Consider the following 24,865-nt stretch of genomic DNA (forward strand, 5'->3'; position numbering starts at 1 on the left):
TTTCTGAAGTATGTTATGAGGAACTCTAATTCTATGATATTTTTTGATAGCTTAAACGTTTACATGACAAAATATGTTAGAACAACATAATATGCTATATTTCCTAGACACTCATAACATACATTTATATATCAAATGATCCAAGAAATTCTGGTTAAAAATTATTTAATATTTTTAACCCAGTGATCCTCATGTTATTTTTTAATCATAGAAATAGAAACATTTCCATTTCTAAAACACTTATCAATTTACTAAGATATAGTAGATATATCATAAAATTCATAAAACATTTGTAAAATAGTAGGTTAGCCAAGGATGTAAATGTTTCTGCTTAGTATCCTCAATATCGTAACTATGGGGGAGAGAGTTGATTTAGTTTGGCTTCTCCAGAGAAAACCAATCATCCCACTGATATGTATGTATATATTGCTTTGTCTGTCTGTCTATCTATCTAGTTAGCTATCCAGAGATTGATTTACTGTAAATAATTGGCTCTTGCAACTGTGAAGGCTTACAAGTCCTGAATCTATGGCTTTATTCAAAGTTTATTGAAGTAAGTGTTAATTATACCTTAAAAATACCTTCATATCTAGATTGATGTTTTACCAAATAACTGTAACCTTAGACTAAGTTTGTGCATAGAATTAACCACAATGAACATCAGCAGGAGACAGATTGAGAGACACCGGGTACATCACTCTGAGGTAGAATTCTTGCCAAGCATAGGATGGTTGGCATACAAACAAAGACAGGTTGAGAAAGTGAAGGATATAGGATGGTAGGAAAACGATAAGACTATGGAGTATTTCAGCGATTGATAGAGCAAAGACTTGCCAAGAACCTTTAGATTTGTCAATTAGAAAATCATTGTAATCTACTTCTGTCTCTAAATTTTCTCTTTGCCACATATACATGAGAGTATAGTCAGAAGTGTGAAGTAAAGGACCAGATATAAGACTGATACTAGTCTTTTTAACTTATCAAAAACTAAGTTTTCTTATTCACAAGGTAGTATCTTTGAAATAGATGATCTCAATACTCTGTTCCATCTGCACAATTTTATCATGCTTTACACTTTTATCTGATTGATTCTTTCTTCCTCCACAGGAACACATTTGTGTTATTTTCTCATTGCTACTTTAGACTAATCAGTACTACCAAAGGAGAATGAATCTTTTATTTCAGAGACTTAATCCTTCCAATATTGTATAGCTTCTTTTAGATGTTTTTCTTTTCCAGTGGTTTTACATTTATAGAAAAGTTGTGAACACAGAGTTCTGGTTTCCTTCAGCAAGCTGCTTCTATGTCTGTAAAACTGTGGTTCCCTACAAAAAAATAAGAAAATGGCATTGGAGCAACACTGATAACTGCACACCTTATGTAACTTTTACTTTGCAATGCCTTATAGACGATTTCAAAAACAAATTATTACCTTACATGGATAATGGAGTCACAAATATCAGTGAAAGTAATCATAGCATTTCTGCTCTACACTAAATTCTAAGGAACATACTAGATATGCCTGGCCAGGTCTGGTATATTTGTGCACTCATGATATGCTGTGAGTATTCAAAGAATTAAAATAATTTATATTTGAAATGCAAGAGTTAATTCACAGAAGAAAACACAGGATCTGGATGATGAGAAAAGAGATCAGGAGAAAGGAATAAGTACAGAATGGGCTGAAATAAGATTTTACTGGTGTTTTTGGAAGAAAGAAGAATTTTAGGGTAGCAGCTATGACAAAGGAGGCTTGGGAAGCTCAATTAGGAATAGAATCTGGACTGGGCAAAGACATTTTCTGGACAAGACCCCAAAAGCATGGGAAACAAATAAAAAATAGACAAATGGAATTACATCATGTAAAGAGCTTCCTGGGAGCAAAAGAAACAGCCAACAAAGAGTTGAGACAATCTATAGAATGGGGAAAAAATACTTTCAAACTCTACATTTGACAAAGGGCTAGTTTCCAGTATATAAAAGGAACTCCAAAAACTCAAAAAAAAAAAAAAATCTTAAAAACTCAGTTTTAAAAAGTGGGTAATAATGGGGAACAGCTCTACATAGATATTTCTCAAAAGAAGACATATAAATGGTCAAAAGATATTAACAAAATGCTCAGACACTAATCATCAGGGAAATGCAAATATCAAAACCACAATGGAATATCCCATGTGAATGATTTTTATCCAAAAGACAAATGGTAGCAAGTGCTGATGAAGCTGTGTAGAAAAGGGAACCTTGGGCACTGTTGGTGGGGATGTAAATTTGCACAGCTATTATGGAAAACAGTATGGGAGCTCTTCAAAAAATTAAAATAGTGTTATTATATTGGACCAGTAGCCCTACTACTGAATATATAGTCAAAGGAAATGAAATCAGTATATTAAGGAGACATTTGTACTCCCAAGTTTATTGTGACACTATTCATAATAACCAAGATACGGAATCCACCTAAGTGTCCAGCAGCTAATGAAGGATAAGGAAAACATAGTCCATATTCTCACAGGAATACTACTCAGTTGTTGTTTGCTTGGCCATATAGTATTAGTGGGCTATTACTCATAAGATCAAGGAGAGACACCTAAAATGAGGGCACACAGTAAAAGAGCCTTCCACTAAGACCAGAGCCAGTAATCTGACTAATTGTTCTTTCATAACTTTTACACTGATCTTAAGAAATAGGTATATTTCTCCATTGCAAGAGAAAGTTAAAGATGAGAGGGTTTATATATCTGAGTGAATGTGATCTTCTGGAAATTCAGGTTGAAGGTTGTCCAACAACTTTTTCTCATAAAATATTTTACAGAAAATAAGTGGATATTTCCAAAGCTCTTGTATTTATCAATTTGTCAATGTCCTGGCAATTGATCCCTCAGTATAAAACAAAGCAAAACAAAATACAAATAAGAGATGCTTTATTTAATTGTGTGAGACTTTTGTGTAAAAACATTTTTAGTCTACTAAAATAAATGTTGCATTAGTAAGGCAAAACCATAATAAAAATGTATCACTAGTTTGGTAGAGCCAATGATGAATGGTGACATTTATATAGTTCATCAGTTAAAATGAAAATAAACTCAACATATTAAAACCATTACAACATGAAAAATGGAATTCTTCGAACAGGAACTTTTTTCTGTTTTAAGAATTCATACCCAATAGGCACGTTTTTTTAAAATTGTAAGTCTTCAATTAAGAACCAGACCTATAAATATGCCCAGTATGCAAGTAACTTTTGGTAATTTTAAATCAAATCATAATTGGAAAATAACTATTGAGTTTTTCTAATTTGTTTAGTAAATCAAATCCAAATTTCTCAAGGATCTATTGTAAAAATGCAGACATCTTTGAAGTAGTACTTTAAAGTAATATCCATTTTGACTCTGGGTTACAATTAAATTATCCTCTGAATATCAATAATTTAGTTGTGAGAAAGAAAACTCAATTTTCTTATGTTTCTAGGCATTCTTGACATTTTAAATGTAATGAAGTACTTGTGCAGTCCATTTTTAATTACAGACAAATTGTAGACAAATGCATACAGGCAAAATACAGACAAAGTAGTCATATAAGTAATATGATACTGAAAACAAAATGCTGTTAGAAAAGAATCCTGTATTTAATATTTTCTTTACTCTTGTAGAAAAACATATTGTAAAAGTTTGCAACAAAAGATCTCTAGCAAGTAATGATTCTGCACAAAAATTTAAGTGATTTAAAAGAGATTTTCAAACATCTCCAATGGCTCATCATCAAACAAAAAACAAAAAAGAACTCTACCTTTTCAACTGAAGAGACAAGTGCAGGTGGAAGGAAAGCTTCTCACTCAAACAAGAGTACATGTCAAATAAGCTTTAACTTAGCTTTTTTGGGAGGTTGGAGGTTGGGGGTACAACTGGAGTTTGAAATCAGGGCTTCACACTTGGAAAGCAGGTGTTCTACTGCTTGATCTATACCTCCAATCCATTTTGCTCTGGTTATTTTGGAGATGGGGTCTCATGAACTATTTGCACAGGGTTGGCCTGAAACCAGGATCTCAGCCTCTCAAGTAGCTAGGATTACAAGCATGAGCTACTGGCACCCAGTTTAATTGATCATTTCCTTTCTGAAAAGGAAAAGCTTATGGTAAAAATCGAATCTAGCCTGTCTTTCTCACTGTCCCCCATGCCTTTGCTGTTTCATTCTATATAGAAAAAGAGATAGATTAGATGTGCCAACCTTCATCTTTATAAACAAAACTGATCCAAAATAAGTTATTAGTAAAATAGCTTATCCAAAACAGCTTTAACCATTTTAAAGGTTTAGAGAAAATCTATCTTGTTAGTTTTGTAATATTAAATTAGTTATAGGAACTTTTTACACATTAAAATGTATTAAATTATCTTTCTCTTTTCATTCCCTTGCCATTAGGTCGAAGAATTTTCATTGTGAGAGAGCTAAGATATGAATTTCATAATGATGAGGTAGAAAATGGCACTTTGTTTTTATCTTGCCTTGTAAGTTTCACTTTCCATATTTTAGGGGAAAGACAGGATTGTGGTCATTCTTAGATTAGTCATTTACATGATCTGTGTAGTTGGCCAAGTTACCCACCTTTCCTGAGCCCATTTTTCTCACCTGTTATAAAATGGGCATACTTTTACCTGAACACTAAGTACATGCTAATATATTTAAAGTCATGAGCTGTATTGTATGGGTATAATCCCCTATCATTTTGAAATTATTGTAATTCTAACCCAAATGAAAGCATTATTTTCCCTTGTTTTGATCATGTGAAATAAGTAATTAAATGAGATATCTTGTCACAATATTTTTGAGACTCACAAATGAACAGTAGGGTGTCATGAATAAGTATGGATTTACACTGACAATATCTGGGGTCCTTTAGGATATTCAGTTTGTGAATGATACTATACTGTTGAGTCCCAGCTTGTCATAAGCTGTCATTGTGCATCTGCTGTTAGTAATAATACTTGCCATATTCAGTTGAGTCAGGCCCCACACAGCATTCAGACTCAGACTGAGGCTACTTCCTTCAGGAGTAGCTGCCTCACTTCACTCAGCCCTCCTGGGTTGGGCCTATCTGAGGGCTTCCATGAGTCTCATTCTTGTCTTTCAAAGTCCTTCACGTAATTGTGATATGCTTACACCTAGACTTCCTGGGAGGAGTATTTTTAAAAGTCCAGACCCTAACAAGTGATTTAACAAAAGGCTAAATAAACATTTGTTGACCTAAGTGACTAAATTGTATATCTAAGTCGCTGAGTAGTCACTGAAAATTATTGAGTTGCTGATTGATGTACTTATTTGTTAATATCTAATAAAGAGAAGAGCAGATTTCGAAGAAAAATTCAGCTATCATTTAAAAAAAAATCAAGGCAAGGAAAATGGATTCAGGTTCTGAAAGACCAGCTTAGTTATGCCAGATAACTCAAGCAAAGTCCTCAATTTAGAGAGTTTAGCTGTCATAGCAACCTAATTACAATGTAAAGTGATGTACTCTCATTATGTTTGTATGAATTTTTACTCCTTCGAGAGTCCCAAAGATAATTCAGATGAAATTTTTGGAAAAGAAAGAAAAAAAATTGCTGAGGTTTTTTCTTTCCTTTTTTGCTGTCTTCTTTACAATATGATCACATAATCCAACTGGACTCTTGACACCACCCAGCAACAAAGTTCCTGTTAAACCGTTTTCCAGAGTCATATAACTTCTCTGCTTAAAGCATCCCAGAGGTCTCCTATGCTACTCACTGTGAAATGGGAAAAACACACCATGAACATTGATAGTGTACATGATTGGTCCTGCTACATTTCTGGCCACACTTCTTACACTCCTCTTCTAAGTCTTCCATTCCAGCCACATTCATTTTTTATGCCAGTTTTTATGTATCTCTAAGATGCTCCAATTTTAGGGTCCTGGTATAAATGTTTCCTTTACTGAAAAAATTCCCCATTCCAATTAGCACAAAGTTCTCCTACTTTTTAAAGTAATCTTTTCAAATATTATCTATTTTTAAAAAGTTTTTCCCTTATCCACCCTAACGAAAGCAATAATGCTTCCATTTCTTATCTGCTAAACCAAGTATTTTCCCTAACCCTTACCACATGACATTGTATACCTATATGCACATCCATTTTAAACCTCTAAAATGGACTTTTCTCTTGTTTAAAAAATTTTAAGCTATATCAAATCTCATTTCCCCACCATTTATGGTTGAAGACAAAAGATCTAAGCTGTACTTACAGTTGCATAAGGCAATAGTTACTAATTACAGCAAAACTAAGCCAGAAATCTACTTGTTCATTGCAGCACAGCACCCCTACTATCTATGTTTATTTCTGCATATGTCCATTTTTCGTGAAGTTTCTCAATAAAAATTACTCCAGACACAGATTCTTTGGGTATAGAAAGATAAGAGTTAATTTACATTTACTGAAGGAGGTCAATAAATGTTGCACCTAGAAAAATTACTAATGGTTCTAAGTAGTCATTTTTTTATTATTTGTTAATATGCCAAAAGCTGGTCATTATTCTCATTATATCTTGAATATCCATTCTGTTCCAGGCATTTTTATTCCTCACAACAAATCAGGAAGGTAGAGTTTATTAGCATCACTTTTCAGAGAAGGAAAATGAAACTTGGTATGTTGCAGAATATTTCCCAATGTCACACAGCCAGAAAAGATCAGGGACAGAATATAGACCTATGTCACCAATGCCGGCACCTGTTTTCTCTTTTACTCCACATTCTTATATAGATAACAATGAGCAAAGTCGATAATCAAATCCCTTGTGGAATTGATCTTATTAGCCTACATACTGTTTTCCATGATCAAACATTCAACTGGGTTCTAAGCCAATCTCTGATATTCTTAGAGAAATAAGGTAACAATGACAAGGAATGTTGGAATGCATTGCTATGAAAGAAAGGAATCCTAACTTACTTGACTGGAACCAAAAGAACATTGATCCTGACCATATAGTGTTATGAGAAAAGCACTCATCTGACATGTAGAATTTAAATAATCTTCATGCTAGAAAGGTAAAGAGAGGAGGAACAAAACATAAGACACAAAAGAAACTATTTGCATTCTTTTCTCAGTTTTGCCAAGAACAAGCATCTTATAAAACTTTACAACTGTAATTAACTATTGCATGTTTTTTGGCTTTGAGATGGCATGACAGCATTTAAAAGGAAGAGAAAAGCCCATTGTGAGGGCTTAGGAAGTAAAAAGTAAGTCATTTAATTTTTCTTTCATCTGATGTTAATTTATGCAGAAGCTAATAACATATTTGTTGGCTCAGAGTTTCACATCATAGTTAGGATTTCTCTCCCAAACAGGCTTGCCTGTGATCTTAGCCAGAAAGAGTTATCATTTCAGAGCCTCAGGCACTTTCACTAGAGAAAGGCAATATGCTATTAGTTAGCATCCTATAGATACATTTAATTGCTAACCCTGTGTTAAGCAATATTATTTAATGCACTAATAGTTCTCTGGTTGTTGCAAACAAGACAGCAAACACATTGGAATAGAGGAAAGTGGGTATGTGAGTGCATAGTGATGTGGGAAGCAAAGGGTATTGTTGACTGTTGAGGGAGAAAAAAGCCAGGGGAAGGAGAGCTTTCATAAAAGAAACATGGGTTACTTTGATATCCCAGTAGGATATAATTAAAATATTATGTCATTTATAAATGAAATATTTAATTCCACTGCTGCCAAATCACCTATGGAACACAGACAAGTGTTTGAAGAAGTGCAGAATCTTCAGAAGTTGATGTTTTAAGTGAAATTCACCATGAATAAAGTAGGTTCTTTAATGACAGCTTAAAGGTCTAATTCATAAAAATGTTATTAAAGTACATTATTTATACTTGCTTTTTGTGGACTTCTGCTCTTATTCATGACTCTCACAGTGTATTACTGTAATCAAAGGCAGAGTATATAATGGAAGCATTAATTCAATCTGAACTAAGGCAAGAATACTGTATCACCACAATAAAATTCCAGCTATATTAATTTAAAGGATAGAATTTATTGCACATGAGTGCTCTCTTTTAAAAAAACTGAAGAGAATGTCTTCTACCTTATGGTCTCAAATATCCTCTTTCAACCTGAATTTCAGTGTAAGATTGACTACTTGACATAGACTTTTTAATGAAATATTTATTCATCCACATTATGAAACTTAGAAATTTGGATACTGAGCTGTGTTGTTATGGTGACTATGGCATTGATATTTGCTATGGGCCAAGAAATATTTGCAAGTAACCTGTAACTTAATTAACCCCTTTTCTGATTCATACATCAGATGACAATATTTAGCAAATGTCTATTCCATTACCTGGGATATGCATTTTATATAAAATGGAAAATACCCTGCTATATAAAATTTCTCCCAGAAAAGCTGAATGTAATGATACTTAAATGTGTCTTCATTCAGAATTTGAAACATGATATGCATATTTAATATGTCTAATCCTTTAGAAAAAGGCAATGTGGATTTTAATTGGCTTGTTTCTAAGTCTGGAATTAACCAAAATTTGAATTCTTGACTTTCTACTTCTTATTGGACAAGCTGTTATAGTACACTATAGACACATTTAAACCAAGTGTGAATATATTTCTCCTTATAACACTAGATTATCTCTAGGAGTCGAGAATGAGAGTTCTTTATAAATTATACTTCTGACATTGAAAGAAAATGTTGTCTTTGATCTTGTAGGTAAAAAGCTTTATACTTAAAGAAATGAATTAATTCCTATATTTAATAAGATGTAGCATTAGTAGACAACTTAAGCATTCATCCTAGAACTACACATTGCGTTTCTTTAGCATAGTAAAAATCTTATAACAGTTCTGGATAATGGAAACCTTTGAATATATCTGTAGCTAAAAGGACAGACAAATGACAAATGTCAAAGAAAAAGGTATTTCAAGTATAGAGTAAATAACATTACCAACTAAAGATTAAAATCAGTTAATTTCCAACAGTAATTGTACTTATTGCTACTTCAAACTTTAAAATCACATTTCAACAACTGTGTGCTAGCATGTGACTATTATTTGAAGTGATTATGCTTACCAGAAAAGTGCTGTCCAGTTGTTATATGCTTATAGCTGGGCAGTACTTGAAGCTCTTCTTACCCCTCAGTCCAAGGCTTCAACAGATTTCTGAAACAGGGATCCTCCATGAAGTTTATTGGTGCCACACAAAGTTCTACATGGCATGCAGACTCACTATGACCTCTGAGTGCAAATATTGAGCACTCTTGCTAATACAGCCACTCATAAAGGGCAGTGGAAGTTCTGTCCCTGACTCATTGCCAAACAAATGTCACTGGCTGTAAATGCCTGTTGATGAGAGCCAGATTTGAAACAAACAGCTAAGTTAAAACAGATGCCATTAATGGCCTAATATATTTCTAATGGAACTAAACGTAAGAAAATAAAAATTAATTTTTTATTTATTTACCTGCAGTATCTTACCTAAGAAATTGTATTTTAATTTTATATATTAATATCTTATGTTAGGAACTAAATAAATAACTACTTGAGTCAGAAAGCTCAAACTATCAAATTCATGATTTGTAAACAACATCAACAGTCTATAGTTTCATGTACATAGTGTTAGGCACTGTGCAGAGAACTTGGTAAATATTTCACCTAGCTTCTAGGGAGTTAGTGCTATTTTACAGATGAGGAAAATATGGCTTAATAAGGTCAAATTATTTGTTGAGAGTTACAAAGCTGACTGGAGGTAGAATTGAGTTAATGATTATCCTTCCTTCCAGTTCTTCTAATCCGGACAACCTAATCCCTACAGTCTTGGATTTCCTTTTGTACTAAAGTTTCCTAACTAGAATATTTAAAACTTTTTTTCTAGAAAAAGAAGGGGAGAAGAAAGAAGCTGAAAAGAAAGTTACTTCTGAAACAAAAAAGAAAGGTAACTAACTTAAAACCTGTCTGATATATAAATCAAGTATTATCTATTTATAATGCTACTGGTGAAGTTACTGTTTGTCTATAAAAGAAATTTCCTTAAAATTTTTGTTATTCTCATTATTGGCAAACACTTTGGGGATTTTTAAATATTGAAATAAAGTTGAAATTGATAAACTTTTTACAGAGAAAATTCAAGCCTAAATACCTTTTAGTTTTTTGAGACAGGGTTTCACTATGTAGACCAAGATGGCTTTGAACTCTATCATGTCCTCTCCATGGCATACCCAGTCCTAAACACTTTTAAAAAGTTACACTGATTATTCTTTTAATTCTTAGTACTGGATGCTCAATTCTAATCCACTATTTATACATATAATTTAATTTAATAAGCATATTCTTCAAAAGGGTAATTATTTTTTATAGTGGAAAGATTTGAATGGTTTGCTATTTCTTGTTTATCTTTTTCTTTTTAGCTAGCTCTAATTTATTTGTTATACCAAGTTGAGCTTCAGAGATTTCAGAACTTCTGATATTGGTCCAGTTACTTGATAGTTCAGGGGACATTCAATATATTCCTTTTAATATACTTTAAGAAAATTATTGAATTCTGCCATGCATAATAATGTCACTTAGTTTTTCATTTATGAAAGATTTCTATCCCTTGTAGAGAGAAAGCATACCTAATTCTATGATCTGCTTGGAGAGTGCTAGTTTGCTCCTATTTGACATGACTTGTGGCTCTGATTAAGGATTCCATGAATTGGATGTCTTAATGGCAGTCATGTGTGCCCTGAAATATAAAAGAATTAAACAGGTAGAGGCTTACACCTTTCTTATTTTGCCAGCAGAAAAAGAAGATGCCAAAAAGAAAACTGAGAAGGAAACCGCCATTGATGTGAAAAAGAAAGGTATTGCTGTTTCTTTATTTCCTTAGTCAGATTTAGGTTCAAGGTGTGTTTTGTGAACAATCTTGGTGCAAGAGATGCACATTGAATAAGGACACTTAAGTACATCCATGTGTAGACTACCAAGATAGGTGAAGTTAAATAGACAAGACATTATTTAAGGATGGGAGGGACTAAGAACTCCATCTGAACACAGCACTGCTGAAACAGAAAGCAGGAGAATATGCAAGAATGAGGGAGGATCTTTGCAAATTAGCCTTACTCAAAGTAAAACGTAAACTTTCTCTTTTGTATGTTCATGAGCAGGCATACTTTTACAAGTTGGAGCAGAGTGGCTAAGGGAATCAACCTTCCTACCCTCACATAGAAACTGGGAAGTAGGGGCATTATCTTTTTTGATGACTATATTTTGAAAAAGTGGATCTCAGATCTTTGAGAAAAGCATTCCTGGGTTGTAAAACTAGAAGTGGCATTTATTTGCTGTAGGCATGGAGTTTGAACTCAAGGCCTTGCTCTACCATTTGAGCCACATTCCCAGCCCCTAGGAAAGTTTTTTTTTTTTTTAAAGATTTACATCTCAAAGGGGCAGATCATGTTTTGTAAAGTAAATGCATAAGAAAAGGAAGGTGAAGCACCCCAGTTCAGGAAGAAGCCAGTCAAGCTGAGGGACATCTTGGTTAACATATAGGAATGTGGCAACAGCTACATAGCATAACAGCATCACTTTACAAAAGTTAGAAACTGAAAGAAAATAGAGAAAATAATTCTTCTCATCATGAGATAGGATTATTAAGTTTAACAGCTTAGATTTTTGCTTTAAATTTAGTTTTATTGTTATTCTCACACATCACAAATATTGGCTTCTAATCATGTAAGTCTACATGGAAAATTGTCATCTCAAGTATTGTGGTATATATTTCCTGTACCCATGTCAGTGATGTTTGAAATGCTATTAGAGTCATTCCATTCCCTTGAGTTATGGCAGAATGGTCCTCCATTAAAATGCAAACCGCCTAAGACCTGTGTTAGGGGGGGCAAAAACCTAATTCCTCACAGCTGTTAACAACATAAAGTAAATAAGATTTCTGGATTTTCCCTGTTTAATAGTAAATGAGAATGATGCCTTGGAAAATCAGGCAGAGAGTAAGTTTAAATGAAAGAGCAGTTGAAAAGAGGTTGAAGGTTGTCTGAGGGGGAGCAGACTGGGCTAGGTACCATTAGTCCTTCCCTAGGAAGTAAGTAACAATGTATGTGAGGGAAAAGGTGGTGGTGAAGGACCCTAAAAAAGGACACCATAGAATGGCTAAATAATGATTATTCTTAGAAAGGAGCAAATAAGACTGATGGGACATTCCTAATTCAATTCTATAAATGGTACAAAAAACATAAAATACTAAGAGTTGTATGATTGTATATCTTATAAAATGAGCAGAAAGAGAGACAGCCAGGCCTCCTGTGGGTCTGGGAATTCATTACCAGCTATATTACCTCCCAATTTCTACTATTAAGGATATAATCTTGTGGAGTTTATTGTATTGTTGAATATTCATTAATTTTTACCATATGGCATTATTTTTCTGGAGACATATGTATCTTATCATGAGAAAGGAAAGATGCAATTCTGACTATATGCTGATACTAAGAAACTGGATAGTTACTTCATGGGATCTGTGACAGTTACAGGTATAACTGTTTATAGACTTTGTTAAAGGATTTATAGCAGAAAGGTTTGACTTGTAATCCTCAAAGCACTTGTCTTATGAATCCAAAAGTAAACTCGGGAAAAATTCTTTGGAAAAAACTCAGTGGTGTGTGTGTGTATGTGTGTGTGTGTATGTGTTTAAATGATGGGGAAATCTAATACTTCAGTTATGAAAAACAGTATGGAGGCTCCTGAAAAACTAAAAGTAGAACTGCCATGTGATCTAGCAACTCCACTTGTAAGGGTATATTTGAAGAAATATAAGTCAGGTAACAGAAAGGCAACTGCACACCTGTGTTTATTGCAGCATTATTCACAATAGCCAAGCTATGGAAATAGCCAAGATGCCCCATTACCGATGAATGGATTAAGAAAATATGGACTTTTTTTCAATGGAATTTTATTCAACCACAAAGAAAAATGAAATTTGGTTGTTTGCAGGGAAATGGATGGAACTGGAGAATGTCATCTTAAGTGAAGTTAGCCAGGTTCAGAAGACCAAAAGCTGCATGTTTTTTCTTATGTGTGGCATATAGACCTAATACAAATACAATAATATTATGGAAAACAGGTCAAGCTAAGGGAAGGTCACATACGAGAGGGGAAGGGTAAAAGAAGGAAGTCAAGAAGGTGAATATATTTGATGTACTGTATACAAGAATGAATATAGAATTTTTAAACCTGTAGAAACCACCATAAGAAGGGGACTAAGGTAGAAAGAAGAAAAATGGGGGAAGATGAACCAATTTGGGCTATAATACATACAAATATGGAAATATCACAAGGAAACTCCCTGTGTAGCTATCTTTAACAAACAAAATGCATTTTTTTTTTCCATTTGCAAAATCAGAAAATAGGAAGGTGGAACAGGTCCTGCCTGGGGCTGGGGGTGGTACCAGTGGGAGGGGGAAAGAGCAGGATAAAGGGCATGGGAAGGTGAATATAGTACGAATACTGTGTACACATGTATGTAAATGGAAGAATGATACCTGTTGAAGCTATTCCAGGAATTGGGGGAAGGATGATAAAGGAAAATGGTGTAGGGAGTGAATTCAAGTATGATGTATTTGATATATTCTAATAGCTTTTGTAAATGCCACAATGTACCCCTACCCAGCACAACAATAAAAAATACTACTAGGGACCTGTGTTATTAGCCCAGCAGTCATATCAAAGTGAGATTGAGCACCAGTAGCAAGAGAATTGATTAGGCCAATGCCACCTCCTGCAAGTCCAGTGTTCAGCCACTGAAGTAGAGACAAAACTAGGCCATTGCTCAGCCAATCCAGTGAGGGCTGCTCAGTTAGGGTTGGAAAACAAATTTGCCTTTCGTGAAACTAGTTTTCTGTTGTTAGGCTTGTCATTTTTTCCTTTTGATTACACAAAATACCATTGATTCTTACAAATCAGTTAAATTTCCTGATGGAAATATGCAAAATTTACTATTTTTAAAGCCCTTTTTTTTGAAATTCTCAAAATTTGTGTGTGTGAGAGAGACAGAGACAGGGAATAAGTATTTTTGACTGATTTTGTTTAAAATTCAATAATTCTCCAACTGCATTCTTGTGTGACAATAATATAGTTTCATAAAGTCAGTCTTACAGTTATGAAAATAATAAAATAATTTTAAAAATTAGGTATAAGATTAATGAAATTGAGTTTAACTCGAAATCTTATTTAATTGATGTATATTAAATTGTACATACTAATGGGTTTCATCATGACATTTCTGTACATGCACATAATGTAGTTTGATCATGTCTACTCCATCTATCATTGTTTCTAATCCCTCTTCCAACCTCCCCCTCAGCTCTTCCCCTTCAATCTTCCTAGTAGTCTGCCTTTTACTTTTATTTGTTTGCTTTGTTTCCCCTAACAAATGGGGGAAAAAAAATAATGTGCTTTTCTTTGTCACACTGACTTACTTCACTTAGCATAATGATCTCTAGTTCCATCCATTTTCTAGGAAATGTCATAGTTTCATTCTTAATGGCTAAGTAAAACTCCATTGAGTAAATATACCATAGTTTCTTTATTCATTCATTCATTGATGGGCACCTATACTGATTCCACAATTTGGCTGTTATGAATAGTGCCATGATAAACATGGTATGCAGCTATCTCTATATTAAGCTAACTTTGGTTATTTTGGGTATATAAACAGAAGTGTTATGGCTTGATTATATGGGAATTTTCCTCCTGATTTCCATAGAGCCTGGACTATATTCCCACTAGCAGTGAATAAAAGTTTCTCTACCCCCAGTGCCCTCATCCTCACCAGCATTTAGTTGTTTTCTTGATGATAGCCATTCTGACTGAGATGAAGTTGGTTGTTTTGTTTTGCATTTCTCTGATGGCTAAGGATGATTAACAATTTTTCAGTATTTTTTGGCTGTTTGTACTTCTTTATTTGAAAAATGTCTATTCAGTTCCTTTGCCATTTGTTGAATGTATTATTAGTTCTTTTGGTATATTAATTTTTTGAGCTCTTTATATATGAAGGATATTAGTTCCCTTTCAGATGAATATCTGGCAAAGATATTGTTCCATTCTGTAGGCTTTCTCTTGACTCTGTTGATTGTTTCTTTGCTATGCAGAAGCTTTTTAATTTGATGCCATTCCATTTGTTGATTCTTGCTCTTATTTTCTGAATCATTGCAACAGTCCAATTCAGAAAGTCCTTGCCTAGATCTATATCTTCAAGTACTTCCCTTGTGCTTTCTACTAGTAGCTTCAGTTTAAAGTCTAACATTATGGTATTTGATCCTTTTTGAATTGATTTTTGTACAAGGTGAGAGAAGTATCTAGTTTCATTTTTGTATATGTGGACATTCAATCTTCCCAGCACCACTTGTTAAACTTTTTCTACTGTGCTTTTTTGGCATCTTTGTCAAGAACTAAATGTCAATACCTGGTTGGGTTCATTTCTGAATCTTCTATTCTAGCCTCGTCTATGTGCTATATTTTTGTGCCGTACAATGCTATTTTTACTACTATTGTTCTCTAGTATACCATATTTTCTTGAATATGTTTGTATGATCTAAGAGTTTTCTGGTGAAGTCTTAAGGTCTTTAAGAATGGGAACATATCATGTGCAAATACACATAATTTGACTTCTTTCTCCCCATTAGTATCCCTTTTATTCCTTTCTTGCTTTATTATTCTGGCAACGGATTCAAACACAGTATTGCATAAAAGTGGAGAGAATGGACACCCTTGTCTCATTCCTGGTTTTAGAGGAAATGTTTTCAGTTTTTCCCCAGTACAATGTTGAGTAGAGGTCTGTCATATATTGCCTTTATTATGTTGAGGTAATCCTAGTTTCTTCAGCGCCTTTGTCATGAAGGAATGTTGGTTTTTGTCACAGGCTTTTTCTGTGTCTATTGAGATTGTTATGTGATTCTTTCCATTGCTTCTGTTTATATGCTATATTATTTGGATCAATTGGCATATGTTGAACCATTGTTCTATTCCTACAATGAGGCCAACTTGACCATTATGTGTGATCTTTTTAATATGTTGTTGAATTGTGTGTGCAAGGGTTTTATTAAGTGTTTTTGCATCTATGCAAAGATGCATAGATGTATCTTCATGCAGTTTTGGAATCAAGGTAATGCTTCAAAGAATGAGTTTGGAAGTGTGCTTTCCTTTATATTTTAATGGAAAAGTTTGAGGCACATTGATGTTTGTTAGTTCTTTTTTAAAGGTCTGGTAGAATCCATCTGGTTCTGGACTTTTCTTTATTGGTGGGATTTATTATTATTTTTATTACTGTCTCAGTCTCATTGCTCATTATTGATTTATGTCTTTTTTGTTCAATTATCGGAGGTCTTATGTGTCAAGAAATTTGCTGATTTCTTCCATATTTTAAAATTTATTGGAGTATAAGTTTTCAAAATATTTCCTAGTGATCCTCTGAATTTTGGCGGTATCTGCTCTGATGTTACCTTTTTTCAACTCTAATTTCATTTTATTTTGGTTCTCCTCTTCTTTCACTTAGTTTGGCTAAGGGTTTGTCAATCTTGTTTATTTTTTCAAAGAACCAACTATTTGTCTCATTGTTTTTTCTGTTGTTTCCTTATTATTTCTTCCCTTCTATTAATTTTGGGATTGACTTGTTCTTATTTTTCTAAGTTCTGAAGTATATATCACTAGGTTATTTATTTGTAATCTCTGTGACATTTTAATGTAAGCACTCATAGCTATGATCTTCCCTCTTAAAGCTGCTTTCATTGTATCCCACAAGTTTTAGTATTTTGTATTTTATTTTTAGTTTCCTCATAGGTTTTTTTAATTTCTCCCCTTATTTCTTCAGTGATCCACTGATCATTCAGTAGTGTATTGTTGAGTATCTATGTATTTGTTTATTTTCTGATGTTTCTCTTGCTCTTGATTTCTAGTTTTATTCCAGCATGGGCTGTTAAAATAGAAGAATTATTTCAATTTTCTTTTATTCGTTAAGACTTGCTTTGTATCCTAAAATATGATTTATTTTGGGATAAGTTCTTTGGACTACTGAGATGAATGTGCATTCTGTGGTTGTTGGGAGAATATTCTGTAGTCTGTTTGATCTATGGTAGCATTTAACTGAAGTTTCTTTGTTAATTTTATTGCCTGTATGACACATGTTTTAATGAGAGTGGAGTATTGAAGTCATTCTCATTTTAATGAGAGTGGAGTATTTAAGTCATTCTTAAATTGGGTGTTAATCTGTGCTTTTATGTCCAGCAATGTTTGTTTTATGAAGCTGGATACACTGACATTCAATACACTTATGTTTACAATTGTTACATCCTCTTGATGGATTGTTCACTTTATCAGTATAAAGTGACCTTCTTATTTATTTTGTCTAATTTTAGTTTGAAGTCTACTTTGTCAGATTTGAGTGTTCTGTCTCCTGCTCACCTTTAGAATACCTTTTCCTATCATTTCAATTTAAGCCTGAGTTTGTCTTTGGCAGTGAGGAGTTTTACTTACTGGCAAAAATCTGTTGGATCTTGTTTTTAATCCATTGTGCCAGTGTGTCCTTTATTGTAGAACTGTGACCACTAACATTCAGAGTTGCTATTGAAGGGTGTGTAGTAATTCCTATAATTTTATCATTTTTATATTTTTTTTCTTTGTCAATGCTCATTTGCTTATCTACTGTTCTAGTGAAATTTATCTTTCTGTTACTTACATGGCTGTGTATCTTCTTCTATGTTTAGGATCTCTTTATGTATCTTCTGTGCTGCTTGCTTCATGGCAGGAGTTTTTCTAGTGTTTGTTTATCATGAAAGGTTTTTTTTTTTTTCCCTCTTTCAATTCTGAATGATAGCTTTGATGGCAGTCTAGGTTGACATTATTTCCTTCAGAGATTCTTTTCATAATTCTATGACCCGGTGGATTTTAGATTTACTTTTAGGGAAACTACTGCTATTCTGAGGAGTTTTCCTTTATATGTGAGTTGCTTCTGTTTTCTTGTAGATTTCAATATTCTTTCTTTGTTCTGTATACTTAATTTTTTAACTATAATATGACATGGGAGATTCTTTTCTGGTATTATCTGTTTGATATTGTAAAAAGTCTCTTGCATATGGATTACCCTTTCTCTCCTAAGATTCAGGAATTTTTCTGATATTATTTTATTGAATATGTTTTCTGTGCCTTTAGTTTATACCTTTTCTCTTTCTTCTATGCCTGGGATTCATAGGTTTGGTCTTTATTGGTGTCCCAGATATCTTTTGTGTTTTGTTTCTACTTTTTTACTTTTTTCTTTGCTATTGTTTAAATGTTCTAATTCATCTACTTTGCCTTCAAGACTCAATGTTCTTGATTTTCTATTAGATCCAGTCTATTGATAAGACTTTCAACTGAGCTTTTATTTGACTTATTGAACTTTTATTGCCAGAATTCCAATTTGAATTTTTTCAGGATTTATATATCTTTATTGAATTTGTTTTTATATCAAGAATTGTAAACTTTATTTCATTCAGTGATTTATTTTTATGCTCTTTGAATTCTTTTTTTTTTTTTGGTGTCATGTTTCATTTCATTGCTCATTCTGATATTTAGTCTTTTGAATTATTTATCTGGTATTTCATCCATTTCACTATCATTAGGGGCCATCATTGTTCAGTTGTTGACTTCTGGAAGAGTCATGTTGTCTTGTTTTTCATATATCCTATTATTTTGCATGGGGATTTGCAAATTTGTGGTCAGGTCACTCATTAGAATTTTTAATCACCTGTAGTCTTTAAGTTGAAGTATTCTCAATGCTTAAGCAGGACTAGGCCATGGTAGGGTTGAGGTGCATTTTCTTACCACTGAACTGGGGTTGCAACTCAGTAGCCAAACATTCATCCACATGGTCCTGGAGCTGGTATTGGAGCTATGAGCTGTCTACTACATTTTTTCCTCTCAGTTTCCTTTCTCTCTCTCCCTTTAAGTTGTCCTGTAACATCTTTCATAATTCCTAATGGTCTTTCTCTCTTTCTTTCATTGGAATATGTTTCTGATTTGTTACTCTGACTCTTTTCATTGACATAGTCACATGGAGGAAGCTTCTAATATATCAGTTTGCCTTACCTTCTCTCTTTCATAATTTAAAATCTTGAATAACTAGAGCACATGTGTCATTTCTTATTGATATAATTAAAGAAATATGATAGAACCCATAATATCATAGCAGTAGCCAAAAATAATAGAAAATTTACAAGACAGAGATATGTTTAGATGTCTACATAATAAATAGGTATATGGTAATTCATATATTTATATTAACTTTTATATGATTTATATGTTTGCATACACACTGGATTATTCATGCTATGCTCTCACATTATATTATAATTATATTAATATGCAGAGGGAAAAGATCCTAAGTCTTAAATTCTACTGACTGATCATGCCTCCCAATCACATGAAACTAGTAAATCACACTTTGCTACTGATCTATCTGTGTGAGGGAGAATGTGGTTGGGGTTTTATATAATGCAAAGTTGTCATCCCACTGATTAACAATAGTTGAAACTGAGTAATTGGCACATCTGGGTTAATTATAATTATATCTCATTTAGTAGATATTTACAATAATATGTATAAAATATTTGTGACTTTAAACTATTGTGTGAAATTGTTAAAAAAAGGAAAATCACTAGGACATTTTTGCAAGGTTATAAAGTAGTTTTCTACCTGAAGAAATGCCATGTGGGGGGACAGAACCACTAACAAAGAAAATTTAAAAAAATTTTTAAGTTCCCAGGTTTGTGTTAGATTTCAGAAATAGTCATACCAAAAACACTCCACTTAGTACCAGCAGATGATATTCTATTCAGGGTCTAAGTATGTACAGAATTGTTGATAGGATGGGAGGAATCAAAATCAAGAGGTTGCTACTGGATAATTAAGCAGTAGGTCAGGAAACAGCATAATACATCACAGCTGTCCCTGAATGTCCACAAAGGTTGGATACTGTAAGTATTGAGGCAGACCCTAGCAACTTAATAACATCTTCATTTGCTGAATCATTTATCTGCCTTGTCAAGCCATTTCTGTTTACCAGTTGTATATAGGTGAATCTAATTAGAGGAATTAAATATGTCTTCAGAGTAACCACTAACTTCAAGTAAGACAAATTTCTGAAATTGCAATTTTATGAAAGCTGAAAGAGGCTATCTACAGTATCTATAATGATGATGCTTTCAGAAATGTCTGAGAAGATAAAATTCGAATGATAAGATTTTGTTAAGCCAGTGCTGTAGTGCTTGAGCCACACCCTCAGTCCCATATGAGATGAAATTGGAAGACCTGTTTTGTAAAGTGACAATGCATATCATTTTGACCTTTCCAAAACTGAACAAGATGACTCAATTAAGCAACATGTTCAAATTTCTCAATTTGAATTACTCAGAAAGCACACTTAAATGCAGCTTATGTTGCTAAACAGAAGATAAAAGAGATATGGATGTTCTTTCCTCTCTTCATTCAACAAAGCGATATTTTTGAAGATGAAGATGAGATTATGGTGCTTAAAATATATTTTCATGTCATTATGTCTTATAGTGAAACAATGATAACCCAGGTAAAATATTCACACTAGCATAGAAACCACAGACTAGCACAGAAACCACATTACTACTAAGATGTCCCATCTCTCTCAGATTGGCTATTTGTTGAAGTTGTAAATTATAAGTTTTTGAAGTCAAATTTACTATCATTCTATATAATTATAAGCTTATTAGTTATAAAAATATGTTTGACATGATAACTGATAGATGAGCATGGTGTAATGATATTTCATTCTCATACTTCCCAATAGGACTTTTTTTTTTTTTTTGGTAAAATTATCTGAACAGAAGTAGAAATTGCAAGAAGGATCTTAAGAAATCCCACTGCTCCTTCTTTTTTGTTTTTTGCAGGTTTCATTATTCTATTTTATACATGTACATAAAGTACATCAACCATATTCACCCTCCTTTATCCCTTCCATTTCATCTCACTGCCTTTTCTGAAGTAAGCTGTTAGAAAAAGACAAATTATTCAATTCACTCATGCATACATGTTTTCTAGCAGGAAATATTTACTAAATGTCTGTCATGTGCAAAAAATTCTAAATAGGTTGAGTACACAGTAGTAAATTAGCATACAGAAGATTTGCATACATAAGATTGAAGGTCACCATGTGATGAGGGAGGCACCAGTGAGTAAGGAGACACAATCTCCAGAAGTACAACTTAGAGTAAGGACAATGGATGAAATAAACTGGGAGCAATGATAGAACTAACAATTGATTGTCTGGGGAGCCACTAACACAGATACAGTTGTTAGAGCAGGTCCCTTTGAAGGACAAGTTATTTTATTTTATCTTATTATTATTTTTTGTAGTGTTGGAGATTAAATCCAGGGCCTTGTGTATGCTAAGTTCGTGTACTACTGAGCTATACATCCAGCTTCAGAGACAATATTTAAATTATGATCCAGTAAATTGGAAGGATCTAGCCACTATTATATTATATGTGGATATGGTGTGAGTATGTATGTGATGTATATATGTTTGGTTTTTAGGAGAAGTCAAAATATACAGGAACATTTGTAGGTGTTTAAACTTTATTGAAAACATAATGAAAGAATCCTCAGTGAATGTTTTCAACACAGTAATCCATATAGATCATATTAATACCCTGGGAATAGATGAGATTACTCAGGGGGATTTTGTGAAAAAATAGAATTCAGAATCAAAACCTGGGAAACTCCAATATCTCAAGAATAAATAATGGAAGATGAAGCAAGAGAGGCTAAAAGTAATTAGAAGAGAAGTTGAAGCAAATGCAGACATTGGAGACATTTCAGAAATGGATGCATTCAAAAAGTGAAAAGTTCTCAACTTTGTGAATGCTTCTTAGAAGTTGTGACATGAGGCAAAGAGACAAGGGCAGTCAGTGGCACAAAGGGATAAAGTCAGTCTGGAAAGGAAAGTGAAAAAATGGAGAAAAAAGTAAAGAATTTGGAAGGGAAGTTTGGTTGTATAAGAAGTAAAAAGAACTTTTTTCGTTTTGTCTAGTTTTGATTTGGAAGACAATTTATATCCTGATAGGCATAAGCAGAATAGGAAAGACTGATGTTTAAAGATTGATGTACATGCAGGGAAATCTAAGAGATGATTTAGAATTCTTTGTTTCATGAGCACATGGGTTAAAAAAATTATTTTTAGTAGATATTGTCACAGATGGTCCAGTAATAAAAAAAACTTGCTATCTTCAGCTTATGAAGAACAAGCTACACAAATTACCTTATAAAGAGAGACATGCAAGATATATAAGACTTGGTGGCTCTGGTGATAAAACTAAAACTCCAATAATAAGTATATTCTGATTCAAAAGTCTCATTTTAGAAAAAATATGTCCTCTTTGTGCTCACTGAGTAAGTTTGTGAAATGTATTTTGACAATGCTTTTCAAGTATCATTTATTCAGTTACCATATGTACCTGGAACTATACATCAAAATATCTGTGTAGTGTTGACTTGACCAGGTAAAATTACTCTAGTACAGTGTTCATAAGATTTGTTCTACTTTAATATCTATTCCCATAGAATAGTTTTGATTACTATAGAGGGCAAATAATTTTAAATTCTATACAAACTCAAATCTTTTGCTTTTTGTTTCTCTATGTAAGTTCTGTTTTTGAACTAGAGAAACTGCAAAGATTTCTTTATAGAAACATAGTGCTTTGAACATATTACATTTTATTCCTATGAGACATAGCAATATTATCTATTTTGTTTTAGAATCTTTTTGAGCAGTTTGCTTTAGTTGTTAGAGTTCAAAATAATTTATATGGTAGATAAAAGAATCCTAAGATTTTAAAATTTATATGTAATTAAAAATGACTTACTTAAAATAATTATAGATAGATATAATTTATCCAGATAATATATAATATGCTTCATACATATTCATGTTAAACTTAAGTTTAAGATAGTACCCTCCTATTTTTCTGACTTGTATTTTGAAAAGATTATAGCTTTCCCTTATCTACAAAACTCTCCTCTGAAAATCACTTGATTTAAAAAAGTTATCTTTTATTCAAATTGTGTATTTTGCAAATATATATCTGGAAAATAGAATAGATTGGCTTCTCTAGAGCCCAAACAGAAAACCTGGATCCTTTCTCACAAGCCCTTAAGGGTCTATTCCTGATCTAACCTTTGTAGTGAGGGTGAAGGGATGATCAAATTTTCTTTGCTTGGACCACAGATCCTATTCTTCTAGCAGAACAACTGCATGTACTTTGTACAAGATATTTGAGCTAAAATTAAGCTGGAGGATGATACTCTAAATTAAGACAATATAATCACAGTAAAATAAAGTAGCTACTACATTGGAAAACAAGTACAAGAATTCTCTTTAAGAAGTTATTTCTACATAGTGGAATTATGGAGGATTTATTACTTTATATTAATTTACTAAATAGAATGAAGGAGTATTTTAGCTGTCATCTATGGAAAACACAGTAAGAATTTGAGAAAAGTAATGCAACCTAGGATTATGTAATGTGACCAATGAAAGCAAATTAAATTATAGGTTTCATAAACTTAAATATTATAGGTAAAGATGGAAGTTCTTTTGCTTTATTTTGCAATATTAGAAGCCCATTTGGATGACAATCTTTAATTTTAGTAAAGCTATTTTGAGATAAACCAGATTATACTCAGAAGATACCTTAGAAATGTGAACGTTTAATGTTGAAATGAGGAAACAAGGACAACATCAAAGCCACTTTGATGGCCTTGATGTACTTTCCTGTTAAGATGTAGCCTTATTCCTTTTGTTTGTTTGTTTTTCTTTTGGTGGTACTGGGGTTTGAAACCTGGACCTTGTGCTTGCTAGGTAAGCATGTTACGACCTGAGCCACACCCCCAGCCCTTTTTGTTTTATTTTATTTTTCATGCAGGGTATTTTTTTTTTGTGGGCTGTACTTGATCTACAATCCTCCCATCTCTGCCTCCTTCATACCTAGGACTACAGGCATGCACCACCACACCTACCCTAGCTTTACTTTTTATCATCCCTATGCGTTAGGACTCTGTCATGGAAGGTACAAGACAATATGCTGAAGATGCCATAGGGAGTCTCTTAAATCAATGAAGTCTACCATGTGAAGTTTGCAGGGGAAATTTTCCCCAAAATTAATCTTGCTAAATAAAACCAACATCTGGATTATTTAAACTTTGATGTAAGTTTTTATATGATTATCTTAAATTTATCTAATCCTTTTAGCAAAATAATTAATAAATAGAAAAAAAAAATATGTGGTCAAGAGTTGATTCCAAGAAGTGAGGTTATTCAGCAAATATAAGAAAATAGAAATAATACCGTGCATACTATCTGACCACAATGCAGTAAAAGTAGAACTCAACAACAAAAGTAAAGACAAAAAACATGCAAACAGCTGGAAACTAAATAACTCATTACTTAATGAAGAATGGATCATCGATGCAATAAAAGAGGAAATTAAAAAGTTCCTAGAAGTCAATGAAAATGAAAACACAACCTACCGGAACCTATGGGACACAGCTAAGGCAGTCTTGAGAGGAAAGTTTATAGCCATGAATGCATATATTAAAAAGATTGAAAGATCCCAAATCAATGACCTAGTGATACATCTCAAACTCCTAGAAAAACAAGAACAAGCAAATCCCAAAACAAATAGAAGGAGAGAAATAATAAAAATAAGAGCTGAAATCAACGAAATAGAAACCAAAAAAACCATACAAAGAATTAATGAAACAAAAAGTTGGTTCTTTGAAAAAATAAACAAGATCGATAGAC

At 33.1% G+C, this 24,865-nt stretch overlaps 1 protein-coding gene and 1 long non-coding RNA gene across 34 annotated transcripts in view; one reads left to right on the forward strand and one right to left on the reverse strand.

Annotated features, from left to right (window-relative positions):
• Positions 1-24,865, forward strand: part of Trdn (triadin) — a 374,084-nt gene that overhangs the window by 154,992 nt on the left and 194,227 nt on the right. For 29 of the 33 annotated variants that reach the window (XR_012448649.1, XR_012448653.1, XR_012448655.1 and 26 more), the window contains 2 exons: positions 9,890-9,949; positions 10,794-10,856. Coding sequence is in view for 30 of the 33 variants with exons in the window: in XM_074075307.1 (XP_073931408.1) it covers positions 9,890-9,949; positions 10,794-10,856 (123 nt within the window). In the remaining 3 variants the exon portion in view is untranslated. The remainder of the gene's footprint in view (positions 1-9,889; positions 9,950-10,793; positions 10,857-24,865) is intronic. The other 4 variants (XM_074075317.1, XM_074075288.1, XM_074075284.1 and 1 more) reach the window with 1 other exon arrangement.
• Positions 1,164-9,293, reverse strand: LOC141423903 (uncharacterized). The gene is made up of 4 exons (XR_012448666.1): positions 9,089-9,293; positions 7,882-7,926; positions 6,949-7,038; positions 1,164-1,325 (listed from the first exon to the last, which is right to left on the reverse strand). It is a non-coding gene; the product is annotated as an uncharacterized lncRNA (long non-coding RNA).

Source organism: Castor canadensis, chromosome 1 (genome assembly GCF_047511655.1).
Source record: "Castor canadensis chromosome 1, mCasCan1.hap1v2, whole genome shotgun sequence".
NCBI lineage: Eukaryota > Metazoa > Chordata > Mammalia > Rodentia > Castoridae > Castor > Castor canadensis.